Source organism: Plectrocnemia conspersa, unplaced genomic scaffold, assembly GCF_051122295.1.
Source record: "Plectrocnemia conspersa isolate PC_06_02 unplaced genomic scaffold, ASM5112229v1 ptg000002l, whole genome shotgun sequence".
In the NCBI taxonomy this organism is placed as follows: domain Eukaryota; kingdom Metazoa; phylum Arthropoda; class Insecta; order Trichoptera; family Polycentropodidae; genus Plectrocnemia; species Plectrocnemia conspersa.
This window is the reverse complement of record NW_028277166.1, coordinates 14,338,964-14,363,240: the sequence shown is the minus strand read 5'-3', so window position 1 is coordinate 14,363,240 and position 24,277 is coordinate 14,338,964. Positions and strand designations below refer to the sequence as shown.

The window sequence follows — 24,277 nt, the reverse complement described above, 5'->3', positions numbered from 1 at the left end:
TTAGTTGTGCGTTTACTCATGCATTCGTATCTTACTTATTACGTTTTGACGCATAGGTGGGCTGACCATTTTATATGCGGTGCAATATAGGACACAAATTATTTATAATAGAAAACACTCTTTATGTAGCCGCATTGGTATCACGTAAACAAAGCGCGAATTCTTTTGTGAGATGAGCACAAGGAATACGATTTTCGTTGAAATGATTAAAAATTTTAACCTTACGCTTATCGGTGAGTGTTCTTTATTGTTCCATTGATGAATTTTTTTAAAGTTTACGTATTCTTTACGTATTGTAAATACGAAATTTCGTTGGTTAATTTATTTTTTCAGTACCAGATATTATAACTATTGTTTCTTCTGTTCCAGTATTTTTGACGCTTTTAATTATTACATTTAAATCGAGTATTTACTCAATATGTTATTGCATAGCCTATGATACACAGGCCTTACTCTATCTTCAACGCTGACAGTATCTTTTTTAAAAAAAATCTCTACGTTGCGAATTGTTCGTTCAGTAGGACGAAGAAATCGATTTTAATCTTCCCGTAAATTTCGATACACAGTTTGTACAGTATTGATATTTTTGTATAACAATGAAACAATTTTAGCATGTTGAGCGGTGATTAAGCGTTCCATTTCGTTGCAAACCAACATTTGACACTTTGAACACGCGTGATTATTGACAGCTGTCTGATTTACAGCGACATCGACATCGACATTTCTTTTTGCTAATAATCCATGATAAGCTTGGTCGAAATCAGTATATACTACGTCTAATTGTATTTCGCATTAAGAGATTTTGTAACTGTAATAAATGTTCCATATTACCCCACCGCATAAAGACTTAATATTATCCTATTTATGTGCAAGTATGATAAATATTGGTGAGACTTAATAACAATTATATTTAAACGTATTTCTTTTAGTAATTTTCCCGTTAGTTTTCGAAAGTCGCGTAACTGTTATATTATTGACAGTAGACGGGTTGCATGACACTTGACACAAACGTCACTAGTGAGTTGGTAGCGCCGATTTGGCCAGTTTTGCTTCCGACGGCGGAGTCATGGCAGAGCTGTGGACTTCCGAGGAAGTCTCGGAATGGCTGTCGCAGTTTCCAAATTACGACGGTCAAGTGTATAATATGCTAAATGGCATCAACGGCGTGGACCTCCTCGCCATCACGGACCGTGATTTCTATGCGGAGCCTTTCAGCTCTCGCATGCAAGTCACGTTTAGATTGCGCTTTCGCTCCGAATTAAAAAAACTGCAGCGTCAAAGTCGAGCCGCTATGATAGAGCTGGCGCTCGAGCCCGAACCTCCGGAGCCGCCGGCGACTGCGGTCTGCTCTTGTGACCCCGACGAGGATCTCGACTGTGAAGGTGAACCTCGCGAATCGAAGACTGCAACGGAGGACGGCAGAGCTTCCAAACTCAAGCCGGAGATCTGGAAGGCTTTCCTCAGCCTTTGTAAGTAATTGTCGATTTTACGATTACAAAGTTTCGCGAATATTTAATATATCTTGGATTTCTAAAGCGGAGTATCGGCTTTTAAAATCGAAAAGCTACTTTGATTATTCACTCTTTTCTCTAAACCATGGTTTCCCAAACTATGTTCCGCGGAACACTGGTGTTCCGCGAATCCAAAATAGGTGTTCCGCGGAGCCTAAATAGATATTTCACAAAAATTTGGAGGAAATTAAAAAAATTGTTAGTCGTGCTAATACATAAAAATTGTTCATAAATCTGATAAAAAAGTTTAAAAATATGTATTAAATATTCAACATTGATGTGTATAAATTCTGGAGGGAAAAGTTTCATAAGTCGGTGTTTCTTTTGATAAAAAATTGTTGTTGTTGAATCTTTTGATAAAAAAATACAATTTTGGATTTTATCAGTTGAATCTAATAATTTTGATTGTTTTCCTGTCTTGGATGAATGTTTAAATGAATTGAATTTTCAAGTTGATAAAGAAGTTTCACAAGTATTTTTAGAACACCTATATAACTTGAAAACAATTCTTTCGGAATATTTTTCGTGAACTAGTAAGGACGATTCCTGGGTTAGCAATCCATTTTCTGTGACAGTTAAACCAGTGGGCTTAAGCGCAAGGGATTATGAGAATTTAATTGATTTAGTTAATGACTCTGATTTAAAACAAACATAAAAAAATATACTAATATGAATTACGCAACCTAAAAAATAAGCTAAGTGTTCCGCCAAAATTTTCAGATTTGATAAGTGTTCCGTCGCTGAAAAAGTTTGGGAAACCCTGCTCTAAACGATTGAAGCTGATAAGGGCATAAATGGAATTCCATTTATTAAAGTGTTTATTGAACTGCAATTAATCATTTTTTAAATCTGGTATTTTAATGAAGAAGCTTCCGAATCAAACTTTTTGCTAATTTGTCATCGCCACTTTATATTATGTAAAATGCGTATTTTTTGCTAAACTGAATTGATTTTTATGGCAATTATACTATTTGGGTGACTATATCGAATGTTATTATTTGTGATTACGTAAAATACTAAAATAGTGAGTCTGGATATTGTACGATATATCAAACTAATTTAACAAATATTTGTAAATCAAAATTTATTAACAACTTTAATCTTTTACTACAAAAAAAGCGCTTCTTGTTACTTGTGTGCAATAGCGTTTCAAAGATAATACTCTCCTAGATTGTTTATGTACATCTGATGTCATAATGGTCATAATTGGGATAAAAGTTGCATACGGTCAGAATAAAAATATAGGACGATCATGTGAATTAAAAAATTGACATTTATTAATATAAATAAGCAATTAATTGTTTATTTTAAAAATATCTTTAGGTGCGAGCGAGCGTTAGTCAGAACAGTGAACACCTTATGGATAACTCTGCAACGAATCGTTTTCCAAAGATTTACCTTACATAAATTCACAAAAAAATCGTTTTATGGAACAAAGTATATATTTAAACACACATATCTCTTAAAATAATAATCTGTTAAATCGCATCCTCTAAAAATTGTGTGGGCCAGCTCATGTTCTCTCACTCGCCAAGTGTGACAGCTGTAACCGTAATATAACTTTGGACGAAATGTTGCTGTTTCAAAAATCAACCTTAAAATATGTTTATTTTAACCCAAATTTGTTTCTTGTACGGTACTTCATGTACGGTTGTCGATCTTTCATTGTTTCGAGATACCCCAAATAGCTATATTATAACTGAAGAAATAATAAATAAGAAACATATTTATATAATATTTGATTTGATTTAAATGATTTGATTTTTTAATTTGATTTGATATAAATGAATATTGAGAGCCTATAAATTGACATAAAAAATCCATAAAAGACAAATAATATATAAAAAATATATAAAATAAATTAACGAAATTGATTAAATAAAAAGTGTTAAAATAAATTATTAATACAAAAAAGTAGTAAAATAAATCAAAACAATAAAACATTGAGAATCACTGAATTTTTATATTTTTCACTATAAATGCAATATAAAATAATAATAAATAAATAATAATGGAAAAATATGTAAAAATAATACACTCCTAGGTGTATACTAATAAAATAATCAAATGTGTATAAATTAACTCACTATTCAAAGTAGTTAAGTAGATCCCATTCACAAACTTGTTAGTTTTTGGAAATGTGTCATCTTTCTGGATTAAAGTTTCAAGATTTTAGGAATAATTTGTAGTATCATTTTTATACACACTTGATAGTAATGAATATTTCGACTGACTGACTAACACGACATGAGTGACCGATTGTTTCTCGGAAGTATGATTCATCTTTCTAGGTAAAAATTTCAGCATTAAATATTTTTAGCATTGTGTTTATACTTGCTTGTAAACATTTAATATTTCAAAAAATCATTAGGGCAAAGGCCTTAAGAATCAGGTAGATTTCTATATATAAATATGTGTAAAGGTAATTCAAATTTTTAATTTAATTTTTTTAGTAAATGAATATGCTTTTTTTCATATTTTTCATTTCAAACTATGCAAGTTAATTGTTTCGATTTAAAATTAAAAGTGTATGTGTATTATGAAAAATCACTATACAAAAAAGCATTTAATATTCGAGACAATATTAGTGTTTTGAGGTAATATTTTCGTGCATTTTTTTACTAAAAAAATAATTACAAATAAATGTGGTATATAAATTATATTGTTCCTATGACGCTTTAGTAATAATTCAAAAGTATATGGGAATATGTATGATTTGGCAGATTATATTCAGAATATTCCTATGCATTTTGTAAATGTTTTGATATATAATATTTTATATTAAAAAAAAGATCAAAAAATAAGAAAATCTTGAGAATTAGTTTAGTTCTTTTGATAATTTATGAGTTGGTAACATATAACATTACTGGACTTAATCCGACCTTGCCTTGATACAAATATTAAATTGTCTCCAAAAATACATACATAATTATATAATCTAATCATAAAAATAATATAATCGTTTTTATTACAATTCAAAAATAGATTCATCTATAAAACACCTATCACTGATTGATTATCACAGTAGAATATTAGTCATATCTACATATATTATAGATCTATTGTCTTTCACATATAGATTAAAATTATTCCAATACTTTTCGATGCCTTATGCTGAATCTGGATGTGAAAGAATTATGTATGGTGACTATTTGTCTCCTATTTTTGGATGTTCCAGTTTATTTTTTACTTTGATTCTGATTTTGCTTTTTCATAATATCATTTTACTTAGGATTACAATAATTTCATGAATTTAAATATATAAGTCAAGTCAAGGAGTAGTAAAAAGAACTTTTAAAAAATCTGCATTTTAATTTAAAAAAATAATAGAGAATTTTGCACTATGAAGTTGAATAAGCCTTCACACATTCATACAATTTATAAATTAAATATTTTAAAATTACACAAAAAGCATAATTTTGGGATTAATGGCTGAGTGATGTGATGACTTATGCAGCCAGTTAGACGCCGGAAGAGCCGTTTAATATATAGTTTATTGCACATAAATATATAATTTCTACCGATATATGTATGTACAATAAAATACAGGTCGCTACAGTCCCTGTCGGAGTCAAATTAGTAAATCTTGTGAGTCTGTGAGTCGTCTGCCGGTCTGAGAATATTCGTTGTGAGTTTGAGAGTGATTGTGATGTGACCAAATATCACATTTTTTATACTGGTCATCTAGGAAGGTTGGACCAATGGGAGTAAGACAAATTTATAACCAATCGTGTTATTGTTTAGCTTCGCATCGGGAACATCCCTTAGGGAAAGCCGTATTTTTATTAATATTTCTCTAATTTTGTGCTATAATAAGATAACACTGTTTTATGTATATTTTCCTCTTTACAGGTTATGTTTTTGCCGTCACATGGGTGACGGCCGTCGTCATGGTTATCGTACATGACAAAGTACCAGACATGAAGAAATATCCTCCATTACCTGATTTGTTTTTGGACAACGTTCCGCACATACCTTGGGCTTTCGACATGTGTGAGATCACCGGTTCTATATTACTGGCGCTTTGGGTTGTAGTTTTGCTATTTCACAAACATAGGTAAACCAAATTATAACCACACGTCTTAAATCGATGTCTTTATGAAACATAATCTCTTCAGATTCATCCTCGTACGGCGGTTTTTCGCCCTCTCGGGCACTGTGTTCCTGCTGCGGTGCATCACGATGTTGATAACTTCGCTCAGCGTCCCCGGAGGACATCTTAAATGTGCTCCCAGGCATTATCCCTCAGACGCGGAACTCTACTCCAACTGGAGCAGAAGATTCAATCAGGCGTATGCCATATGGACGGGAGCGGGGATGTCGGTGCGCGGCGTCAGGACTTGCGGAGACTACATGTTCTCCGGACACACTGTTGCACTGACGCTGCTCAATTTCTTCATCACCGAATGTAAGCTCTCGTGTTATGTTTCATATCGATTTTTGATAATCGAAGAATATTTCTATTTCAGATACTTCGAGAAGAATGTATCTTCTTCACATCGTCACATGGTTGATGAATATGTTTGGAATATTTTTTATTTTGGCAGCACACGAGCATTATTCCATAGATGTGTTTATAGCGTTTTATATTACATCCAGGTTGTTCTTGTATTACCATACGCTATCTAACAATCAAGCTCTCATGCAAGGAGATTCATTTAGGTAAATATACTAGAAACATAAATGGTAGCTAACCTTACTGATAATAAACCATTTATGTAAAAGTAATATAACATTGCTTAACTTAATGAATTAGGTCTACAAAATTTGATAAACACATTAATACGTTGTATTTATGAGGCGATCTGAAATGATTGAGCGTGCATTGCTGAGCTTGTTTGAATAATACCCACATATATAAATATACATATTATATGGAAAGGTGCCACAAAAAATGAACAATTTTTAAAATTAATCCATGAACATTAAAAGTTCACGGATGTATCCAATACCCTTTAACTCTTAAGCTATCGAATAAATTTAATTTCAGGTGCTTTCTGTCATTAATACACATCAATGAGTTTTCTTTCTTTGTAGTATTTGAATGACGGTGAGTCCTTTAAATTGCAATAGAAATCTTAAACACTAGTATTGTCCTGTAAGCATATAATATTGTTAGTAATGAGGTAGCTAGAATTAGAACTAGAATCCATGAATTTTAAAAATTTTAAACCATGTTGAGACCCAGAATTATGCCGATATAAAAAAATTAAGGTGCCAGTATTGGACTGCGGTATTGAATGAGGAAGAGTCCAGGTCAAGATCGATGTAAAGTGAGTCGAATCAGTTTGTGGCGCTAGTCTGAGACGTAGAGACTCGTACTAGTGACTCGAACGTACTGAGTCCGTAGTCTAGTGCTAATATGAGCAAGTTTTTTGTACGTTTCTTCTTTGTAGCTTGGGTGAATAGAGGAAAAGACTTATTTTATAATCTCTAATGCAGAAAGAGTGTCTCTCGGGTGGCTCTTTATAAGTGAAACCACTGTAGTCGTTTCGTAAATGTCAACAAAAAATACACGAGTAATAATACTATTTGATGCGCGAGACGATGAGTATTGTTTTCGATGATTTGATTTTTTTACATAGTTTTGATTACGGTAATTAATGCTAATGGTATTCGGAAGCCTGAGTGATCATTGTATGCTTAGTAGCTCTTCAAATTCTTGGGTGTCCTAATATGACAGTTTTTCTCGTGTTTTTGTTTGGTAAAGCACTTTAGTTAATTGTTGCTTTCTACCGGGCAAATATATAAGACCCCCCTACAATTCCAAAACTCTAGCTGTATCATTGCGTAATAACTTATGTTCAATGGCAGGGATGTCATTGGGAAGGGGGGGGGGAGGGCTTGAGTTTGGCCAGAAAAATGCATGTCATTTAATGAAATCGAAATATTAAAAAATACGACTACGGACTGGCCAACGTATGCCCCCCTCCCCTGAAAAAAGTTGAAATGCCGTCCCTGATTCTAAACCAGAAAATCTTGGGTTATCCCTCAAAGAAAATCTAAAATTATACAATTTATACTTTTCCATATGTAGTAATATACACATTTACATTCAATGTATAAATGTTACAATGAATGTGTATTTTTCGGTGAAGTCAAAATACATTTTTACCAGCAGATATATATTTCTACTAGGGAAAATATAATTTAACTGAAAGTGAAATTATATGTTGTTTTAAAATGTCTATGAAACTCAATTTGTCAGTTGCGAGTCGTCCATTTGCTGTTCAAACCCAAACCTAACCTAAAGAAAATTCTAAAATTAATTACAGGTTTAGAACTTTAATTTTCATTCCAAAATACAAACTAAGTCAACTCAATTCTCAGTGAAAAATAAGCGGAAGAAAAAGTACAGACATGACATATCTCGCATATTGCTCTATAGTTTGTCTGCACTTCGATTTTACACTATATTTTAAAAATATGATACCTATCCTTACCAATGTTACTACGGACTTCTGATATGATAGTATTGGACAAAGTATATTCAAACCGAATTTTGGTCAATAGGATTAATATATCAAGTCGAAAAAAAATTGCTAACGAAAATTTGTATGAAGGACATACGTGACATAACCGCAAATATTCTTATCGTAATTTATTGGTGAAATATGGGTTAAAGTAAATAAAAAATAACAATATTTTTTCCCCTCATGAAGTAATTTTCAATTAAATAAGTATAGAGCCTAATGACAACACATGTATAGCAAGAATATATTAACTATGTAGTTTTTAACACAATTGAGGCAGTAGATGACATATTTGGCTCCCAAAGAAAGTGCGAGTTAAAAAAACAGTAAGTTGAACATGGTTATGTGTTTCTAATTCAATATTTTATTTTCAGAACGAGAATTTGGTTCCCTTTGCTATCATTCTTCGAGAGCGAAGTCGACGGAATCGTTCCCAACGAATACGAGAATCCACTGAAAATCTTCGTCTATATAAAAAATGTGATTTATAACGCTTTTCACGATTTGAGCGAAACATCCCTAGTGAAATTTATGGGAAACTCGCTGAATCAGCAAGCGGCCATGGTGGACTTTTCGGCGGCTAGAGTGTTGGATAATTTTAAAAGGAATTTAAAGTCCACCGATTCGACAGGTGCACCCGCGGATAAGTTGAGTGCGGCACCTTCTATGGACAAAGACGTGCAGACTAACTTCTCGACAGAGAGTTCATGTCGTTTGCGTCAACAGTACGCGACGCATTGTTGCAGACATTCAAATAAATCATCGGGTGCTTGCAATGCGAAAAAACACAATTAATGTAGAGGATAGTGCATTTTGTTAGTGATTAGATATATAAATTTGCTCAATTGTAGTTTTTTAATGTATTTTTTTACATTTTGTAAATATGGACGTATTTAAGTCAAGCTATTGTTGTCATTTATAGGTGAAAATATAATTGCCAAGTGTTATTGTTATTATTAAAATACACTCTTCTGTCAATTGCGATTATACATATAATAATTATTAAATTAGAATCTTTACTATGATTATGTTATTTTAACATGACAAACCACATTGGCATTATTAATACTTTGTAATTGTTAGATGGAGCAAAAAATTCATCTGTCAAATTTCTTGGCATAACATCACCTACTAATTGTATCATTATATAATCATATACAATATCGTCTTGTCATCGTTTATTTATATTTATCACAAAACGTGAGCCAAAGCACAAAAGAGTAACTTATTTATTTATTGTTATATTAATCAAATGTACCTACGTATGTATATAATATGTACGTATAATTATTTTTTAATATACAAAAAGACTATAGCTGTGAATCTTGACACATTATTTTTACTAATTGTTTTTACTGTATATTTATTAATAGAATTTTTAGCACAAATGGTATTAAAAGTTTTGTATATAATTTTGTAATTTTTTATGTTTAGATTTTTATTTATTAAAAAAGACAATATTTCTTAATTTTAGGTAATGATTCGTCCATTTGGAATTATTTTTTAGCATTCCATAGATCACATTTTAAAAGCTTATAAAGCTATTTATTTCAAAATGAAAATGTGTATATATTTGCCATTGCCGTTGATCATTTCTTGTTTAAAATAAAAGTTGTCTTCCCCTCTTATTTGAAATGGTATTAAATTTTTATAGATATGAAAATTATTTGACAAATATATTATTACGGGTTTACTGTTATAATTATGTATTAATTGGTATTTATTGATAAATATGGCTATTATGAATTAATTTATTTATGTATGTATAAATTATGAGGAATTCAGTTTATCTATTTAAAAGTTATGTTTTATTACTATTATTTTTTAATCTAAGTTGGCCAAAGTGATTCGTTAAGAATAGTAAATTTATTTATCATAACAAAAAAGCTGCTTTATGATAATTGAGTTTCAGTATTTGTAAAATATATTTTCTTATATAATCTGAAATATATTGTTAAAAATATGTATGAGTATATATTTATATATTTTATAATATGCGTCAGCTTTTTATGTAAAATTAAATTACTTACAACAAGACTGAAATTATCTAAATTTTTCATATGTAAAAAAGAGATTTATCTACCAAAAGTAAGAAATTATTATGTATTTTCTAGTTTAAATGAAATAAAGTAATTTTATTGCAAGTTTGTTTTATTTTTGCAGTAAAAATTATCTAAAAAGATATTAATTTATTAATGTTTCTAGCAATTCATTTGTTGAAAGAAATCTTATTCTTTTTTATGATATGCTACATGAGGCAGCAAAATTCGATGATGAAAAATCCGAATGCACATTCAACAATGAAGAATACTTACAGTAGAGATAAATCAGTGAGTAATTACATATTTTATAAATTAATGAATATCTTCATGAGTAACTTTAATTCAGATAAACAACAATAACTCTCTATCCATCGATGATTCAACGTTGAAAAATACATCTAAACCAGGGTTTGTAAAGAAAATTTTTAAAAAGAAGATATCGGAAATAAATCAGCTTTACGAAACTAAATCGAATGCTTTAAAAGAAAAAGTGGAAAAAATACAATTGAATAATAGAATTTTGAAGAAGGAATTGAAAGAGATTCAGCAGCTATTCATAGAAAATGATTATTTGTACCAAAGAAAGTCGGCAATTTATATAAATCAGATTATGGAATTAAATGAAGTGATAAAGGTGAGTAGAATTGATATTTATTTTTGTATTATTATTAAACTTAATAGTAAAATTATAAAAAAATATTTACAGAGTTTGAAAAATGCTGGGAAGAGCTTGAATTTTAACGGCGAAATTTTATCTTAAAGATTTTTTTGCATCTACCTGTTAAAAAAAATGTATTATTTGAATAAATTGTCAATGAGCAAAAAAAGATAAATGGCGTTGTGTGTTTACAATCACAAATCTATTCTGGCAATATTATTACAGCTGCATGCAAATGTAAAAATGGCATTGGTTACAAAAAAAAATTTTTTTAAATTAAAACACCGTAAAGAAATTGCTGTGCAATTGTCGCATCATGACAGTTATGACGCCCCAAAAAGTCAAAACCAGAAAAATCATGAATATCAAGGATATAACAGCGTAGTCAACTACGAATTATTATCAGCATGTCGTACGGTATATAAAGTTTTATTATAAGATTTTTCTAATCTCTTATTTTTTTATTTACGACACATTCTTGGTTGATTAAATTCATTACATTTTGGAAACACTATTAATATTTTTATTTACTATAATAATAGAAGTTGATAAACTACGTTAAAAACAGAACTAAACCAAAATACTTCAGATAGACAAAGACTCCCTTTATGAACAAAAATATAATGTCGTTAAAAATATCATATTTGTTTGACTGTCACTGTATGATTCGTGTCCATAGTAAACTCGTTGATATGCCTTTTCGAGGATCTGTAGCAGGGTGTGTATTTTATCCAGTGAAGCACTACTTTACAAATCCTTATTAATATTCACTAAGAATGGAGTACGGGACCAGCCTGACCTCGAGCACATATTATACTTTGTATGCTATGTTTCGCAGATTAATCCCTCGATAGTATTCACAGTAGAGGATCGGCATTATTATGTATGGGGTGGATCATTCCCTTGTTGCAGTCCTTAGGCAGTAGTTCGTATTTATATACACGCATTGCATTGGATATATCTAGCTCTGTCATAAGATTTCTGCTGGAATCCCGTCGCTACAAGGAGATTTATTATGTTTGTATTTCATAGTAACCTTTAGAACGTATTATATTAACGATACATAAAAATCATTCATTTGAGCTTACATTCTGTCTTATACTGACGTTTTACTTCTTTTTTGGAATTTAGCAGCTCACCAAAGTGATCAGACCATCGATTATGAATTTACCAGATGGTATTTATAATGGTTCGTCCTTATACCAGCAGAAGTATATTCGTAGTTTGGATTCCTTTTGGGAGCCATTTAAATTTTCAACAACTATAATGATTTTATTGAATCTTAAAGTATACATAATACATTTAATTATGAAATTAAAGATTCTTCTAATTGTCATGATTTATGAGGCGTTACACGGAACAGTGCCCTATTAACGTGAATTACAAAAATAGGGAATGTTACGCTGGATCAGTTCACAAATTTTCATGTACATATGTCCACTGTTCAAAGTTTGATGAAGAAATTAAAAAAATTGAGTCAATTATAGACAGTAAATTTATAATGCGTCGTCTTACCGATCTCTCTAATACATTGCTGTTGTGAGTGAAAGTGTTCCTGAAAATTCACGAACATCAATTCGATATTATTTGCAATAACTTAACTTTCCGACTTGGCACTTTACAGAAAATAATCATGAAAGACCTTCACCTGCTCGCCTACAAGATTCAGCTATTCAGATTATTTTCAACGCTAGCAATTTGTTAATTGGTTGATGGAGAACAATAAAGTGGGTGGTAAATTTGTGAAGAAAATCATATTCAGCGATGATGAATACGTTCAACTGGATGGTTTCATTGATAAAAAAGTGTTGGATTTGGGTCGCAGATAGTAATGAGAGCGATCCACCCTTTACGGATTACTGTTTGGTTAGAATTTTAACCAGACGGTGTGATTAGTCCGATTCTTCTTTGAAAATTAGACCGAAAATGCAGTAGCCGTTAACGGCTTACGGTACCGTAGCATGATAACGGAATTCTTGTGGCCTCGAGTGAAAAGTATGGACCTGGAAGATATATGGTTCGCTGAACACACGTTTCATAGAAAATTGAATGAATTGTATCCTGACGTTTCAAAAAGATTCCTAGCAGAAGATAAGACCCGTATTCCATTTATAGGGATATATATTTCTGAATCTTCAACAACAAGAAGGAGTATTTTGCTTTGATAGGATTCTAGAAAATTAAGCCATATTAGAGAGTACGCTACAAACTAACGTATCATACAGAATGCATATTAGTGACACGCGCTTTGCATAACGAAGCTGAGGATCCTCGACGCCTTATCGAAAACTTTGGCAATGTGTATACCAAATCCCTATCTATGCTCGATGGAAGTATTTCTGACTAAAAAATCTTTCACCTAAACCATAAAAGAATTTCGCCGGGCAGGATTGTCTATTTATTTATCATTGTTGTAAAACCAGTGAATCCCCGGTTGTATGGGTACTTTTATCGATTTTTTTAATTTTTTTATGAATTTTTAAGTGTCGCATGTATGTCGTTAAGGAAAAGGAGAAGGAAATCCAAATTTCCGAAAAAGAAATTCATAACAAACTTTGTTGAATGCCTTCAGAATTTCATACAACGTGTAATTATTAAGATAGAGTCGTGGCATTGGCAAAAAAGTTATTAATGTTGATTGACAGCATATCTGCTTTAAAGTTATAATAAAACAGCAATTCATTGATAAAATATGCTTTTCTTTTTAAATTAACCAGTTACTTATTTGAACAGCAATCATTGCACAAAATTTTTAATTTCAACAATATACATTCGCCAGTCCAGTGTTTATGAAACGTTTTTGTTGTTGTTTATATTTAATTTTTTATTTTAGGATACTATATTATATAAGGTAAGGAAAATAAAATATATTTTTTTTATTATTATTTAATTTTGTTATTTATTTCAATATAAATTTTATTTTAACAATAATGACGCGCAGGCTGCATGCTTGTTTTTTTGCTTTTTGAAAACGAGTTGCAAAAAGCAGTGCTGCCAGTGGTGAAAATGACAGCGTAGGTGTGTGCGAGTCTAACGCGTGGCAACATCGGGAGGAGCTGCTTGGCCCGAAATAACAGCGGCCCGGAGGCGGACGAGGGCCACAAGCAGCCGACATGGGCGTCAAGGTCTACGTCAGCGGCATATCCGGCAACAAGGAGGTTCGGATAGCTGTCGCCCTTATTGCGCCGCGATTCCCGTCGTTCCGGTTCGACCTCTGACCGGTCGCGCCTACGGCTCTTCGTCGTTCGCCGCTCGCCATTCGTCGCTCGTTTCCGTTCGTTCCCTGCTATTACGTTTCGCATCTTATTAGCTATCGTCGTATGACGTACGCACGTCGAGTTAACTCGCATCTTCAGGCTTTGTTTTGTCGACTTCCGTAACTGTATCTCGAGTGACGTTTTCTGCCCGGGAATTCTTGTCTTTTGGCCAACGCGCGTCTCTCGCACGAAAACAATACACAGGAAATGCAATTTAAAATTTTTCCTTCAATTTGAATCATGCATATTTTTGCGTGTATTGCCATTCTAAAAAAATGATTTTTAACTAAACTATTTTTTACGCTCGAAATGTCACGTAATGTGACATTACTGTCATTTATCGATGCCCTTAAATCCACTTTTAGGCGTAAATGACTTAGTAATGTCACTTTCCTCTCACCATTTTTATACATGTCTCCAATGTAGCAAGTAATCATAGTAAAATAGTTGCCAGCGAATTTGACAACTCCATTTAAACTATAAAATGTCTTAAAATAACTATAAATCTTAACTCTGAGTGGTATCGCCGTACATGTACGGTGGTCGATCTTTCAATGTTTCGAGATATTCTAGACATTTACATATATAACTTAAAAAATTAAATGCATTATATCATTAAATATATATATATTTTTTTAAATTTGATTTAATTTAAATGATTTTTATAGAAAATAATACCAATAAATTAAAGTACGAAATAAATGAACATGACAAAAAAATATTTTATATTAATTTAATAAAAAATATCGAGAGCCTCTGAATTGATATTAAAAATAAATTAACGAAATTTAATAATAGAAATACATTAATAAAACATACTAATACAAAAAAGTAGTAATATAAATCAAAGCAATAATGCTTTCAGAATCACTGATTTTTTTCGATAATTTACTGTAAATTCAAAATAAAATAATAATAAATAAATAACAGAAATAATTGTGGAAAAATACGTGAAATGTATACTAAAAAATGTGTATAAATTAACTCACTACTCAAAGAGTTAATAACATTATTTCAACGAATTTAAGTAAATTAGTGTTTTGCCCCCATTGCATATTTTACCATAAGTGGATGCTTCTACTATTTTTTACGTCAAGAAATATATTATATATTGTGAGATATTTTTTGATCTAGATACTAAATTTACAGAACAATGTTATTACGTACATTATTATTTTCTTGCACCCAATACTGCTAAAACAAAAAAAGCGTGGAATTAATCAATGGTTAAACGAGTTCATGATTTAATTCGTTGTGGTAAACTCTTTCGATCACTTTCTTAAGTTTTTGCTTGCTCGTTGAGTTGTGCAATCGTATTTCCTAATTATGCCCCGAATATATTCTAGAGGTATAATTAAGTACTTTTCCAGGGCTATTTCAAGATTTTTCTCTCAATATTTTCCTTATATTTAGAAATATTTTTGTATCAGTTGTTATTTAATGTTTTTAATCTCATCTTTAATGTATGGATCAAATTGATAAATGATAGAAATATCAATGAAATTTCAGTCCATATTTGAGTCGATGTCCATTTTTATTATCCACTGCCTTCACTGTTCCGTCGATAAAGTGAATACCTTCCATTCCAGAATATAGGAAGCACCCCCAGATCATTTGGATTTGGATTTCGTACAGTTGCACGTCCCACCTGATCCGTATAATCTTTTTTACTTTCTCAATCCAATAGAATTCATCTTTTGTATCCGTTGGCACATTCGACACATTTCTTCAGTCAATGAGTTTTTTTGGTAGGTATACGACTTTGTACATTCCCTGCCTTGAGCCACATATAAGGCCTGCATACATTTATTTCTTTATCAAATGTTTCGTAAATACTCGCTGGTTCACGCCTATCACGTAAGCACATTCGTATCACCTGAACCTCAACTAGAATAGTTATTTTTTTACACCCTACTTAATTTGGCATTATAATTTTTATAATTTTTTTTACCGTGAAAGCTGACAGCCAATTGGCTTGGCTAACCACAATAAACCACAATCAAAAACAATATAGACATAGCCTTAAAAAAAGTTATGAGAAACCAACCAAGGATTATTGACATATCTTAAATTCTTATGAATACGATAAGTGATTTGTTTTTTTGCGCACTACTGTGTATAAAAAACATAATCTTAAAAATATAAATTTATTTACTTTAAAGCAACGCTCTAGAAAACACATTCAACATGGAGTTGGCCACATCTGAGTATGTTTTGTAATTTCATCATTTGCAGCTAAAAATTTTTAATCGAAGACATGGTATCTCTTAGTTGTTAATTTTCTGTCCTTTTACCAGTCATTTCGGATACGTTAATGTTTTTTAGTTGGAGCCCAATATTTATCATCACATTTAGATTCGAATTATTTAATTCGACACAGTAAACAATATTTTGCTTGCTTCCAAAAAGTTTTTTTAACATTTCTTCTGCTATTTTGTGTATTTTTTTGTACACTCAATTTTCTTTTATAATATATGCCATTGTTTCCAGTGTAATATAGCGTGTTTAAAACTGCTTTAATGACAAAATTATACAGTAAATTCTTTCTCCTTTTTTGGACTCGAATGTCTTTTTCGCTCTGTGTTGTGTCCTCTGAGAGTCTAATTATAATTTTTCATTCAAGATATGTCACTGGCACTTCATGATCATTTACCGAGTTTTTTTGCATGTTGTATTGCCAAAGAAAATGAGGCATTGTTGGGATTAGTTGCCGGTGTGCTCTGATGGAATAAAAAATATAATTTAAAATATACAAACAAATATTACAGGAACAGGATATGGTCATAATACCTACCAGGAATTTTGAGATAAATAATAAATATAAGCGCAGCTATATCTAAAACATAATTTAAGGTTGTGAATATTTAATACTAGTTTATAATAAGATATATTTAAACAAAGAAAAATAACATTGCGAACGTGTTTGGGCCCGACACATTATACGTATACTCATTATATATAGTATGGTCACCCTACTCTCAAATCAACGCTGATTTAGTATTGGTAACATTCTCATATTGTTGTAAACAAATTCGCAAAAAACTATTTGTATGCATGCATGGGTACATGCACACTAACGATGATAAGCATTGACTTCTTGGATAGACTATACATATTATATTCTAAAGATGCAATTTTAAACCAAATTTGGAGAAAACTATCAGTTATCAAAACTAAATTCTAAGTCAATCGCGACGGGAAAAATTTTTACATGAACTTTTTTTATTTATTTATTATTATAGAAGATAAATATAAATATAGACGAAATTTTATTATGCTTAGCAATTTATAAATTCTTGATCAAATTAATTTTTATAATATGAGAAGTATTTCTCATTTTTTTCTTTAGTTTTGTTTAATTTTCAGTTTTTTTTTTTACCGATATTGCTATTTAAATTATGAACAACTAAAGATTTTTAATAAATTTATTGATATCTTATTTAGAAAATGTTGTACGTATTTAATATTTTTAATGACGTATTGTGTATCTAAAATATAATTTTATTCACTAAAATATAATGGTAATTAAACACAGTGCGGCTCATCGTCTAAGTAAGCTTTACGCTCTGATAATTTTTGGTATGAATTTCAGATTAGATATGATTATCACTATGTGCCGAGTTTATTGCCTTTTTTATAGTTATAAATAATCTCACTTATTATAAATTATTTATTACAGGTGAAAAAAAGACAGCAACGAGTATTTATGATACTCGAATCGAAGCTCATACCGTTTGATGTTGTCGACATTACTGAGCCTGGAAAAGAGAATGAAAAGGATTTTATGCAAAACAAATCCACTTCCTTGGGTATTACAGTGAGCGACACGAATCCCAGACACCCGTTGCCTCCCCAATTGTTCAACGACGCTGATTATTGTGGGGTAAATTCCTTGATTTTAAATTTGATTATAGATTTTTTTCTATTAAGTATCATTCTAAGTATAATTAAAAATATTTCAGGATTATGATCAATTCGATCTGGCAAATGAAATAGACAAGTTGGAAGATTTTCTCAAAGTTGAAGTGACAGTTAGAAACAACAGCCTTGTAAACGAAGAGCAAATAAAGGTTTGTTAATATTGAATAGTTGCAATGTTAATTTTTAATTAACATGCTTTGATAATAGATTCCAGAAACTCCAGCTTTAAATATCGTTGAAGATAGCAAAGAAGTAATCGAGACAAATGGAATTTCAAGTTCGCGGGAAGCATCTGTCGAATCCGAGAAAAAAAGCAATGGCGCCGAGCATGCGGACGAAGTAGTAGAAGACGAAGTAGTAGCAGAGCAGACCGCGGAGTCCGAACACGAAAATATCGCAGACAATCTCACAGATACACAGAAGGAATCAAATCCTTCTGAGGATTTCATTCACAATGAACAAGCGGCCGGTGAATAAGTCTTATCTCTTCTAATAGTATGTTTGTGATGGGAGACGAGTAATTTTCTTTTGTATACACACACATGCGCTGCCTTAACGGTTCTTCATCTGCGTCTCCCGTTGACAATGGTTAAGTCAAAGCTCAAATATGCCCAACTGTATTTTGTACAATTTAAATTATTATTATCGATAAACGGCATTTTAACTATGATTCATATTCGTTTGCCAAAGAGTGACTGATTCATTTTTTTTAGTATCGTTTCATAGTTGTATCATTTTTCATACAGGTTTAATAGAAACCGTCTGAAGAGAAGCGTCAAAATGCGATTCACAGGTGTGTTTTCAAAATTCCAGTAGAGCAATATAGTTATAGTAATTATTCGATTACTTTAACTAATTCAGTTTTGCTAAAAATTTACATAAAATATTTAATTCTAAATGATTGACATCTGAATCAATAAATTCCCTAGTGGTTATTTATATACGTATATATTTTTATTTGATTAAGCATTTTATTTAAAAAATATGGAAGCAGGATTATGGGTTTATATATGCATACAAACATTTGTTTATCGCTTTATGTACAATTGAATCATCAAAATTGTATTAAAAATATTATTTCACTTTTTTATTATTATTATTAAATACATACAATATAATGGACATGCATATCTCTATGTATTTAAGATTTTATAAGAATGTATAAGAACACTGCTTTAGCAAGTTAACAAATTGTTAAGAATTGGTATGGATTAAATGCAATCGATCGGCTATTGCTTTCACATGTTTTGCATACAGTCAAAGTGAATATTGTTATCATCATCATTATCAGTCATCAGATGGCTTCATGTAAATATACAAAATGTTCATTTATGTCATTTTAAAATTATTATTCATTATATACACATAAATTATGCTATAATAAATTGAATATTTGTAAAAAAAACTCATTATTATTTTATTTATATAGTTTTTAAACCTGTTTTACTTTCATTGATTATAAATAAATCTATTACAGATTTATTGGCTGTACAAAACTCAATTTATATTTTATTACACACTGTAATATTATAAAAAAATTGACTTGCTGCTGACTTATTATGGTTATTGACAGTCCATTCAATATTCTCTACTCTATTAGCAGCTGCCGTTAGGTACTTATCATTATCAGCGCTACTGACCATTGTAGTGGCCAGACAGGTAATCAAACGTGCTCGGGGAAAAAAATATTAAGCAAATAATTTTATGATTTTAATTAAAGATTTTCTGAACAAAACTTATTTTATTCATAGGCTATCTGTTCCTAGGTTTATATACATACATACATACATACATACATACATACATACATACATACATACATACATACATACATACATACATACATACATACATACATACATACATACATACATACATACATACATACATACATACATACATACATACATACATACATACATACATACATACATACATACATACATACATACATACATACATACATACATACATACATACATACATACATACATACATACATACATACATACATACATACATACATACATACATACATACATACATACATACATACATACATACATACATACATACATACATACATACATACATACATACATACATACATACATACATACATACATACATACATACATACATACATACATACATACATACGTCCAAGCCCGTCGCGCAACACCGCTCAGTCTTGCGAAAGCTCTCGAGCCGACGCCAGACTCCAACCCCCCGTGTGCGATCGTCAAAGCCCCGCAGACCAGCGGAAGGTCACTCCTCTCTGAGGAACCATTCCCGGCACCGCAGCCCGCCGCGTTATCGCGACGACCTTGAGCGCCGCCGCCTACCGCTGACGCAGCGGCCCACCCCCCCCCCCCAAGGAGCGCCACGAAATCCAATCAGACTCCAGTTGGCGTCCACCCGGCTCTGTGCCCACAGGCACCTTCCAGTGGGAAACCGCATTCTGTCGGAATCCTACTAGACCCACTGTTAAATCGGCGACAAGCCAGCTTCTTATTGGAACACCAGATTATCACCAGTCATGACCCGCTCCCCGCGCTCTAGCCCTGGAAAGAGGCTCCCGCAGGCAACCATGGACTCCCCCGACGAAAATCGGCTACCTACAACCACCCCAGATCTGACATCCGGGATCTCAGAAATCCTGGAGCTTGTCGGCAAGTCCGGCAACCTCCGAGCTGACCTAAGGGCAGGCATAAAAACTACCTGCAACAGTCTTCTCCAATCGACCAAACTGCAAGAACAGTACACCCGCCGGCTCGAAACAGAACTGGCTGCACTCAAGCTAGAAAAATCCGAGGCCCTTCTCGCCCAAGAGAGGCGACACAACGAGCAGCTCTTCGCTCTCAAAACAAAAACACTTCAGGCCTCCTCTCTAACCCCAACTTGGGCCCCAGTGGCCCCAGCTCGAGGCAACACCGCCTCGAGACAAGATTTTCCTCCGCTTCCCACCCCATCCCACGTCACTACAATCCGCTCCTCAACGGCAACAGACACCCCACAGCAAGTTATGGACAAGGTAAAGGCGTCCATCAAACCCGCCACTCTCGGCGTCGCCATCAGCGGCATAAACCCAACCAAAAACGGAGTAAAAATTTTCTGCGCGGACAAATCCAGTGCCACGAAGATCACCGCGGCCATAAACAAAACCCCTTCGCTCAGGGCCGACGAGGCCCCCAAGAGGCGCCCCCGGCTCATCCTCGTCGGCGTGTCATCAGACACGCCCGAAGAGGACGTCCCCCAGGCTCTCCTCGCTCAAAATGAGCTCACACTCCCCAGTGCAACCGACTCCTCCATTACCGTCTGCTTCGCGGGGAAAAACCGCAAGGCGAACCTCAAAAACCTCATCATCGAGGTCCACCCGAGTCTCTTCGCACCCCTCATCGCTCTCGAGCGTGTAAACGTAAATTTCCAGCGCGTTCGAATCTTCGAAGCTCGCGTCACCAGCGCCTGTCGAACCTGCCAAGGATACGGCCACTCCACCAAAGCATGCAGAAACAAGCCCGCATGCGAAAAGTGCCACCAAGGGCACAAATCAGAAGACTGCAAGGCGGAGCACCACAAGGGGTGCTTCAACTGCGCCCTCGTCAGGAAGCCTGCGGACCACAAAGCCGGATCTCCAGACTGCCCCGTCTACCTCCGCCACCACACCACTGCCACCAGGGCAATCGACTATGGGTATTAAAGTGGCCCAGGCGAATCTCCAGCACTGCGAAAGAGCCACCCACTCTTTCCTTCACTATCTCGCCGAGGGCGGCTTCGACATCGCGCTCGTCCAGGAGCCCTACACCGGAGCCAACGGACTCCTCCGCGCCCAGATCTACCCCGGACTCACATTCCAGAGCCCCAAATCGAACGCGGCCCTACCGTCCAGAGCCGCCATCTTAGTCTCCAACAGACTCGCCCGCAGGTGCAGCACCATACACCTAGCTCATCTCGCCACCGACACGAAGGTCCTCGCCAGAATCACCGTCGGAACGCGCACCATGGTCTTCGTCTCCATATACTGCCCTCCCACGGGCGATCAACACGCCACCGCGTCCAGCCTCGACGTAATTGGGGCGCTGGCCGACGACCCGGAGATCATCATAGGCATGGACGCCAACGCCAAACATCCCTGGTGGGGCGCCAGCAAGGCCGACAAACGCGGAGAGCTGCTCGCTGACGCCGCCTGCGAGCACGGCCTCTCCGTCATAAACGAGGGCCACGAGCCCACATTCCAGACTCACCGAGCCGGAAGAGTATTCTCCTCGAGCATTGACGTCACGCTGGTCTCGGAGACGCTGCTAAACGTGACCTCCGGATCGACCGTCGACAGGGAACTGGCCGCGCTCTCGGATCACAACGCCCTCGTCTTCGAGCTCCACCTCGAGGCGCAAGAACTGCTCCCACCGGACACCACATACCTATTCAAATCCAACAAAGCGAACTGGTCGAAGTTCGAGGCAAACCTAAAGAAAGAACTCCAGACCCGCGGCCTTGCCTCCGAAGAGATGGACCAAGTGACCTCCGGAGGTGAGGTCGAAAGACTGACCGCCGCGTGGACGTCGGCCGTAACTGAGGCCTGCCGCACGTCCATGCCCACCATCCAGCCTCTCCGAGGAACCAATCCCAGGCCGTGCCCCTGGTGGAACGACGACCTCGCGAGACTCAGGAAAGACGCCATCGCCGCCAAAAGGAAGTTGCAGAGCTCCTGCCCAGCAAGAAGGGAGGCCATAACCCTCCCCGCATATCTCAAGGCCAGGACCGACCTCAAGGAGAGCATCGCAAGAGCCAAGACGGCTTCATGGAGGACCTTCTGTTCCTCGCAAAACCCCGAGTCGATCTGGAACACCATCAACAAGATCCTGAAGCGGAGGGCGAAAGCTCCTCCAGCAACCCTAAACATCAACGGGGTCCAAACTCAGAACGCCCAAGAAACAGCCTCCGCTCTAATCAGCTACTTTTTTCCGGACGACTCCCCGACGACGGACACAGAGGAACAGGCCTCTCTTCGGGCCGCCGCCCGCTTCCCGGGGTCCTCCGGCCCAAACGACCCGCCCTTCACGACGCACGAGGTCCTGGCCGCGCTCGAGAGCGTCAGCCCGAGAGGAGCCCCGGGTCTGGACCACCTGACGCCGGACATCTGCCTCAGGGCGGCCCGAACCGCCCCCGACGTCCTAACGGCCCTCTTCAATGCCGCGCTGCGAGCGGAGCGCTTCCCCCGACAGTGGAAGACCGCAATAGTCAAGGCGATCCCCAAACCGGGCAAAGATCCTGGGTCGGGCTCAGCCTACCGCCCAATCGGTCTCCTCCCGGTCTTCGGAAAGGCGCTGGAGAGACTTGCGACAGACAGGATGACCCACGCCACGCGCCCAGGGCTCAGCAGGCTGCAGTATGGATTCACCAAGCAGAGGAGCTCCACAGACGCACTGATGGACGCCGTCCGTCACATCACCCTCCACGCCACACGAGAGCGACTCGCGGCCGTCATCTCCCTGGACATCAAGGGAGCGTTCGACCACGCCTGGTGGCCGCTGATAATACACCAGCTAATGGACAAGGGTTGCCCGAACAATATCCTCAGATTACTCTCAAACTACTTCGAGGACAGGGAGACCCAAATTCACCACGCTGGCGCCACGGCCGTCAAACGTCCCACCAGAGGCTGCGTGCAGGGCTCGGTCTGCGGGCCCTCGATGTGGAATCTCATCGTGGACGAGCTCCTCCAGCAAAACTTCGGTGAAAACGTCAGGGTGCAAGCCTTCGCCGACGACATCCTGCTCATCATCGACGCCCCCGACACCCCAGAACTAGAGCGAACCGCGAACGCCGCCCTGGCGAGGGTCTGCGAGTGGGGCGCCAGAGCCAAGCTCACGTTCTCCCAGGAGAAAACTCAAACCATCGTCGTCACCAGAAAAAGAAAGTGGGCTCCCCCCAACATAACCATGGAGGGAAAGCCGCTGACCGTCGGCAGGACGCTGAAAGTCCTGGGAGTCATCCTGGATGATAAGCTGTCCTGGACGAGCCACGTGGACCACGCCTGCGCCAAAGCTGTCAAGATGGCTAAATTAGTCACCCGCGTCGCCCGCGAGGGATGGGGCCTCTCCCCGGACGTCGTCGACGCTATATACCGGGGCGCCGTCGAGCCGATGATAACATATGCCGCCCCGGTATGGAGCGAAGCCGCCCACAGGAGCTCCATCGTCAGAAAACTGGCCTCAGCCCAGCGCCCGTTCATGCTGAGAATCACGCGGGCATTCCGAACGGCTCCCAACGTCGCGATCGAGGCCCTCTCGGGCATCCCTCCCATGGACACCCGGGTAAAGCAGCTCACACAAATATACAACGCTAAGCGAACCCACCGCCTCGCCGACCACCTACCATCCGACCGACTCCTGGACGCGGCCGTGGACGTGGC

General features: G+C 36.1%; 2 protein-coding genes across 2 annotated transcripts; both read left to right on the top strand.

The window, feature by feature from the left end:
- Positions 1-999: 999 nt before the first annotated feature.
- LOC148237800 (ceramide phosphoethanolamine synthase-like) lies at positions 1,000-9,393 on the top strand. The gene is made up of 5 exons (XM_088205046.1): positions 1,000-1,469; positions 5,364-5,568; positions 5,630-5,919; positions 5,981-6,173; positions 8,359-9,393. Exons 1-5 carry the CDS (start codon positions 1,067-1,069, stop codon positions 8,777-8,779), a joined length of 1,512 nt encoding a protein of 503 aa, XP_088061172.1. The 5' UTR covers positions 1,000-1,066; the 3' UTR covers positions 8,780-9,393.
- Positions 9,394-13,700: 4,307 nt separating this feature from the next.
- On the top strand, positions 13,701-19,267 carry Sh3beta (SH3 domain binding glutamate rich protein Sh3beta). Its single transcript, XM_088204090.1, has 4 exons — positions 13,701-13,842; positions 17,621-17,824; positions 17,904-18,011; positions 18,070-19,267. Exons 1-4 carry the CDS (start codon positions 13,798-13,800, stop codon positions 18,337-18,339), a joined length of 627 nt encoding a protein of 208 aa, XP_088060216.1. The 5' UTR covers positions 13,701-13,797; the 3' UTR covers positions 18,340-19,267.
- The last annotated feature ends 5,010 nt before the right edge of the window (positions 19,268-24,277 follow it).